At 42.8% G+C, this 7,913-nt stretch overlaps 1 protein-coding gene across 1 annotated transcript; it reads right to left on the bottom strand.

The window, feature by feature from the left end:
• Positions 1 to 3,102: 3,102 nt before the first annotated feature.
• epcam (epithelial cell adhesion molecule) lies at positions 3,103 to 6,091 on the bottom strand. The gene is made up of 9 exons (XM_056609327.1): positions 5,700 to 6,091; positions 5,139 to 5,243; positions 4,748 to 5,009; positions 4,543 to 4,608; positions 4,376 to 4,442; positions 4,179 to 4,277; positions 3,727 to 3,924; positions 3,593 to 3,637; positions 3,103 to 3,455 (listed from the first exon to the last, which is right to left on the bottom strand). Exons 1-9 carry the CDS (start codon positions 5,758 to 5,760, stop codon positions 3,432 to 3,434), a joined length of 927 nt encoding a protein of 308 aa, XP_056465302.1. The 5' UTR covers positions 5,761 to 6,091; the 3' UTR covers positions 3,103 to 3,431.
• Positions 6,092 to 7,913: the final 1,822 nt, after the last annotated feature.

Raw genomic sequence — 7,913 nt, 5'->3', positions numbered from 1 at the left:
TCAGTGTCGGTTAACCTTCCTGTCGTGTTCGGGTCAAATCTGACCGATTTCATTTTCGATCAGTCCTAAATATTGTGTTTTACATTTATTTGTCCAGCGGGCTTATGATATCTTCCACTAGGCATTTGAACATATACAATTAATGATGACTTCTTTCATAGAATTTTGAGTTGTTTAGTCAACTTTGTAACACCTGTGGTGTTCCCGGTCAAAAATGACCGCCATAGGAAATGAATGGGTGACCCTAGATTGTGTACATCCATCAGATAGTACACAACCACAAATCACACGCACACACTTCCACGCACACACACACCTACATGCAGACGCACACACATACACGCACACACACACACACACTCCACCCAACGTGAACCCCTTTCAGACTGAACAATTAGGTGTCCTCTCTTTCCCGTGCTTATGTGCCGATTCCCCTACGTGAACCACACCTTCCAGACTAAACGTATAACACCTGTTCCACATTTCAAAGTTACCAATTAGGTTTTTGATATGGGAACCCGGCTCTTTCCCGGGCTTATGTGTCCATCCCCCCACGTGAACGAGACACTTTTGATACAAAATGTATGATATCTTTTCACAGATCCCCTATATATATCTTGCTTATTTTACTCTGAACACAATGAGTCGGCGCCCGATCAGACGATTTGAGGCTCTTGACCTTTTTTTTCAAACTGACGATGAGGAGATTGAAGTTGAACCAGAAATAGAGGAGGATGTCTCAGAAATAGAAGACAATGATCCTGATTTCGATCCAGACCATCATGACACCGAACAGTCAATAGACTGGCGATGACAAACCTGGAAGGGGGGCGTGTGTTTGCGGACACATGGAAGGCATTGGACCAGGTAGACCTCCAAGCCTACATGGGTCTGTTGATTCTAGCAGGAGAAAATCTGTCCAACCATGAGGCTACAAAAAGTCTGTGGGATGGAGAGTCAGGGAAGCCTATATTCCTGTCAACTATGTCCCTGCAGCAGTTTCATGTCCTCTCAAGAGTTTTCAGATTTGATGACAGAGCTACACAACCTTTCCGCTGGCAAGACGACAAACTGGTTGCCATTAGGAACGTTTGGGACAGGTGGGTGGAGCGCCTTCCACTGATGTACAATCCAGGCTCTGAGGTGACAGTGGACGAGTGCCTGCATATAATGTATATGTGGTGTGGACAGCGATCGACCCAGCCTGGAATCAGGGGAAATGTTTCAGGAGGAGAATCTTCCTGGCAGAGTTTGGGAAAGCTTTAGTGACTCGGACTCCTCTAAATCAACGGCGCCAGCGCCTTCCCCGCACACCAGCCTCTGGCAGTCTGGTGAGGAGTCTGCAAGCCCACCGCCACTGCCCTGGCCCCTCTCCCCCCAAAACAGGGGCAGAAACAGAAGCGATGCGAGCTCTGTGCCCCTAGAGACAATAAGACATGTCTTACATGTTTCAAATGTGATACCTACGTTTGCAAGGCACACTGCGACCTGATTGCAAAATGCCACTCCTGCGCACACCCACACCCACACACACCCACACCCACACCCACACACACACACACACACACACACACACAATGTGTTCATGTTGATGTTCTGACCTTCTGTGAATTTGGTCTCTGTTTTGATTTTTCTGTCTTTTTTTAAATATTAATGTTCATTTTGGAATAGAATTTTGAATTTCTGTGTCTATTCACTGCAGTAATTAATGTAAACCAGTAGTCTGAGACATTGTTTACAGGTTAAAGGGGAGTTAAATAAAAGTTGGTGATGATCAATGGTTTTTGTGTTAATGTAAGGGCAGTTAAAACAGGCCGGTCAAACTTGACCGGGTACACCATAGTAAGGGGGGAGAAACGAAAACGACACAAAGGTTATGATGTAAGCACCGGTACCTGAGGACATCTGACACCTGGGCTTGTCTGAACTAGTTAAGAGCACTGCCTTTGTCCGTCTCCATAGCGATGGAAAAAAATAGAGCAGGGTAGAATGATTCCCAGTAGCAGTAGCACTATATAAACATTTATACATCATTTGGTCAATTCATCTTGCTTAATTTGTTTGCGTTGGTAAATACCTCTCAAGCCTCAGTGATATTCATCTTTGTGTAAATAATTATCTGGAGTTCACTTCAGTGGCAACGCATTTTCTTTGTGAGAACTGCCATGTTGTGACAGTGAGACGGTTAATACTAGGCGTGTTTGTGAGAGACAGAACCCGACGAACAGGTTTAACCTGTCAGTTTCAGAAGGACGGTGTGGGGGACAGACCTGTGGGGTGCTAGGTTTCGTCAGCCATCTTGATTCAACTGGAATCCCTTCAGCCCATTTGGTACAAGAGCACTTCATTTCCAAACAAAGCTGAACTGGGCAGGACCACCAACATACTGAAAGACCCCAGCCATCCAGGCTACGGACTATTCTCTCTGCTCCGCTCAGGGAGCAGATACCGCTCACTGGCGGCAAAGACTGAGAGACTCAGGAAGAGTTTATACCCCCAAGCTGTCGGGTATCTAAATGGTACTGATTAAGCCCTTTATAGCAACTGCACTTATTTTAAGTAACCCTTTTATTCCTATGTGCAATAACCCTGACATCTTGGATATACTTAGTTTTGTTTGTTATGTGACTATTTAGCATGGGGCCGACTGAGAACATTTCACTGCAATGTATTGTGTTTGACGGATAAAATCTGAATCGGTGGGCGAATACCGTTTCCGAGAAACGGCACGAAGAGAAAAACTAGACCAAACGCAGGAAGTCTGCCACAACCAAAGCTCACATGATAACTTATAGGCCTACCACTATTTGATGACCTTAAAAAGTGAGATGTAGAAACTCTAAATGTTTGACTTGAAGTCAATGGAACTGCTTGAGCAGGTTTATAATTTAGCTTTGAGAAAATTCAAAGTCCCCACACTGAGTAAATAAATGTAAGAAAATGTGGCCAACTGAAACCTTAACGTTGCGTAAAGTAGTTACATTTTGAGACCATCAAACTGGTGATTGGGAAGGATGTTCAATCTGAATCCTTAGCCATGCCCTCATTCCATCTAAAGCAAGATTTCCTAACGAAGCTACTGCACCAACTTCATACGTTAACAACCAACTCAAAAATGTTAAAAATCATCTTTTATTAAAACAAAACCTGTACACGCAATGACATGTGAAACATTGTCAACTAAAAATAAAAAGGGACTTGTGCTAGGAAAAATTAATCAGCAAAGGTTTGGGCATATGTAATGACAACACAATCCGCACGAATTTACAGTTCATAAATAAAATGCAATGCTAAAAAAAGTATCGCCAGAACACAAAAATAGGCATGTTGATTGTACAATCTCCATTCCACAGTATTAAAAAGTTAAAAAGGTACCATCCCATGACAAACAAAGCGAATCTAACAGAAGCTTTCCATTCTTCAATCCCACCTCACATGGCTTCCAACTCCCTGGGCTGCAACACAAAAGGCAGACGCCATTAGTATAAAACACACCAATATGAATGCTCGGCAAAGGCCTGGGCATACGAGGCACAACATCATTTTCCATTCAAATGTAATATTTGCATAGAAATCAAAAATAAAAACACACCTGAGCCTTGGAGTATTTCTGCTGTTCTCGCCTCCTGGCAAAGAACTATAACAAAATACACGGAAAAAATGTACATCAAAACGGGCACCAACACACGCACACAAATTACATTTAGGGCTACGCATCACACTCACCACAACCAGCAGGCCGGCGATCACGGCCAGCACCACCACCACAATGACGGCGATGATGCCACCGGTAAGGGCCTTCATGGTGAAGGTGGGGGGCTCCTCGTCCACGTAGTACACCAGGATGTCCTCCATCTCCAGCTTCTGCTTGCCAACCATGGGCTCAAACTTCTCCTGGCTCTTGAACAAGGGCAGCACCTTCACCTGTCGGGAGAAGAGAGTTAGCGAGGCTGGGTGATTTATTCTAGAGCCCATAATGAGTAGCAGCGCTATATTCTTTAGTTCTTTGTACAACCTTCTGATGCTTGGGCCACAATAAACATTATTTGCATCTTAATGAGGTCGTACACCATTATATTTTTTCTCACAAGGGGACATCTTTGTCAATATGATGAGTGAACCAAGCAGCAGCGAGGCTAAAGCCAACAGGTAAGTTGCAGAATCCCCAATTAACATACGTCTTTCTCCATGTAGTAGGCTATGAGGGACAGGTCAGTGGTGCGGTCTCCCTTTGGCTTTTTCACATCCACAATAATACGGCGCCCATCAGCGTCATACTGCAGGTAACACATAAAGGCAACAGCAATGTTAAGAGCTTTTCAAAGAGGACATCCATCCAAAAAAAAAAACACACCTTCAGTGGAGCGCTTCTTACCTGGACATCTGTCACCATTTTCTTATCAAAGTTGTCGTAGCGCTTGTGGATGGCATCGGCGATGGCACTGCATTAGGGACATGGATTAATCAATGCAGTGAAGCCAATAGGGACATCAGTCACAACATAAAATACGAATCTGACTCATTGGAAAAGCAGCTGCTTACCCTTTCAATGCAGTCGCGTCAATTCCATCTTTCACCTCCTTGTGTTTCAGCTCCAGGCGCACCCAGCTAAGAAAAAGAGCATGTTAGGGCTACTATTGACACAAACAGAATTCCTTCCAGACCCCGCCCTTCCCCAGGTTGTAAATGCTTTACCAATCCAAACCTAGCTACACCACAGGTCTAGCAGGGAAGCATCACTACTTACAAAGTCTCCACCAGCTTCTCGCATTTCAGAGTTTTGTCCCCTTTGTCTGTACGACGAACCCCGGCACTGTTGACGCACCAACACTCCTCTGTGTTGTTGCACTGCCTGGCCTTGAACCGACCATCGCTCTCACACTCGGGGTCGTAGATGCCGTCGTTGTCTACGAAGGCGGTCTCATCTGGCTTGCCGCCAATAGTACGGGTTGAGAGGTTATGGTTGGCTCTGTACATCTCAGCATCCATCAGATAACACTTGGGGATCACTGAGGAGTAGAAAGACACACCAAAACGTTTAAACCACCTTGAAGAGTGACAAATGACAAAGTATATGCCACGATACAATCCTAATACGCACTGGAATTATGGAACTTTTACTCAATAATGAAACCTACATTTTTTGCAGTCCAAAAGCTGCTTCACATTGTCATCTTTCATCACGGTACACTCGCAGGGGGTTCCGTCGCAGGTGGCCCATTTCAGAGTAGCGCATGGGGCGCCTGTGGAGACGATGAAAACTGATCTTGAGAATCACGTAATTGTGGTAGTATAGGTGTAAGGCCATTTTAATACATGAACAGTGAACTACAGCGTATAACAACCCCAATGGTTCAGGTAGGCCTACAACCAAAGCTGGCAAGTCAACTGGGCGTTGGTTACCAAAACCAGCGAGCACCTCTCCGCCCAACCCCCACTTCCGCACCCTGAGACCGAAACTCCAGCAGCCTGGTGACTTATTACCTTTCATTTTAACCTTCCCAACATCACGGCGACAGTGGTTATTCAGATAAATAAGAGCGTATACGTTTATACACTTATCATGCAATAAGAATTATAAAGTAAATTGTAACCTGCGTCAACCTTTAACATTTATTATAACATACGACTAGGCCTACACTTTTAGAAGGGTAGGCTATTGACCGATGAAATTGCAGAGAATGGTTTAAATTACTTACACGACTGGGCAGAGGCAGCTGCTGCGAGGCCGACAAAAACGAGAACCATCAACATCTTCATGGTTGAAATGAAAATATTAATCCCAGTCGGGTTTTGCGTCAGTCTCCTTCAACACCGACTCAACAACTAAGTAAAAACACGAAGCACTGAATCGTTTACCGCCCCACAGGTGTGGACTCGTCAAACCTGTTCACAGGTGAACCGTAATCCCAGGGGGAGAGCAATATACGAGCCAAACTAAAGTTGGTCGAGTTTATCCCGGCCTTTGCGACGAGCTGAGCTGTTTACCTAGTAAACAGAGTGTTACTTGTTGCAGGAATCCAAGGAGTAGTGGATTTATAAGCGCACCAGTCTCATTACGTCAGGCAACTTTGAGTATCATAGGGGCGGGGGAAGCGGCGCACCTATTTTCCGCTGTGACCATATTCGGTGTGAGGCATTTCAAGTGATGTTTTCCCAGGCGAATCGAAGATCGAGCCGATCATCATCATCGATGTAAATCAATCCTACTTAAAATAAAGAGACGTTTTTTTTTAATCGCAGTGATTCAAAACGTGGCTCATTAATTGTTAACAGTACGCTCAATCGTCAAATTAAACGCAATGAAAGTAGGCTCAAATGTGCAGGCTATTTTGTTACAATTAATGTAAATGGGACACTAGACGATATTTTTGTTTTTGCTTTTTATATCATACATTTAAACGAACGGTACATCACGAGTTAAATAAAAACATGAAATAACAAAGATTCCTCTTCCACGTGAGTGTGACGTCATCAACGCACCTGAGAAACTCAGCCGACTGAAACTTGTCCTGCAGAGATACTGGCGCCATTGCCGTTGCTGCGAGTCAGGTTCTTTCAAAACACACGAATGAGTTATGAGTTAGTTAGTCACTGTTATTGATGACAACATAGGAATTAGGCTACCTGTCGGGGATGTGTCTGCCCTGACAATGACTGAAAATAGTAGGCCTAGTAACAAAATATTTTATAACCTAAATATGGATCCACAGCGGATGATGAACCCATAAGTAGGCCTAGTACTCCCTCATAACTAAAGCCTCATAATCAAACTTTCTGTCAGTCAGTCTTTGGAGCCTAACATTTTTTCTAAAGTGTTCCTAAGTGATTTTACGCGTCATACTTATTGACAGAAAGTTGATTATCCATGAAAAACATGGATTTTTGTGAATCCAAAGACATGTTCAAAGCGCTATCAAAAGAGTTGATAGAATATTGATACGTGTTTCTCCATTAAATATATTCAGATGAGGGTTATACTTGCATGATTAGGGCACTCATTTATCTGCAAACAATTACTATCTGCTAGCCTAAATAGTTTTTCACACTACTCCTTAATGTGTCCTTCTTGAAACAGAAACCATCACATTTGACTTTTGGTTTTATATTTTGGCATTCATTCACACATTAAAAAAACTTGTTTTAACCATACAGAAACATTAATCTTTTAAAGAAACCTGCCTATTTGCCCCTTAACAAATAGCATAAGCCAATTCAATTGAATAAGATCAAGTTTACATGTAGTCTACTGCCACACAAATACAACTGTAACACATTTAAACAAAAGTAGACAGCAGTTAATCATTCGTGACATGTTTCACTGTGTGTCCGACATTTTTACCTTCTCATTAACGTTCAGCCTGCGTTAAGCGTAAACAACACATTGGAGGTCTACGTGGTGGAGTTAAGCTTTGTAGTCATTTATTAATGAAGTATCTGTGCAAATATAATGAATGGACAAAGCAGGTTTGAGATATATAAGTAGGCTACATCAGAATAAGATTGTTTGTCTGTTATGTATAACAGTCAGAATACGCTGCTATTATCTTTAAGAAATTGATCCTGAAAATTGTTTTAAAATTCCTGAACCAGTATGGCTCATGCTGTAAGGTAGTCATGCAGATGTCAGAACAAACAACTTGTGTTTTATGTAGGTGGGAATTTCCACTGACACAATACTAGTCGTGGCTTTTTCATGGGATTAGAAAAGATTAATAAAAAATCATTTAAAAATCCCACCATGTTTTCATACCATTTTATTTGAATATCTTGGATATTAGTAGTGATGATGATGGCACAATTAATATTGATGGTCTAATTTATTTGAATCAAAGTGTCATCTATCTATCTACCGTGTGCGTGTGTGTGTGTGTGTGTGTGTGTGTGTGTGTGTGTGTGTGTGTGTGTGTGTG

This window comes from Gadus chalcogrammus, chromosome 15 (genome assembly GCF_026213295.1).
Source record: "Gadus chalcogrammus isolate NIFS_2021 chromosome 15, NIFS_Gcha_1.0, whole genome shotgun sequence".
Taxonomy (NCBI): domain Eukaryota; kingdom Metazoa; phylum Chordata; class Actinopteri; order Gadiformes; family Gadidae; genus Gadus; species Gadus chalcogrammus.
This window is presented reverse-complemented; position numbering and strand designations above follow the sequence as displayed.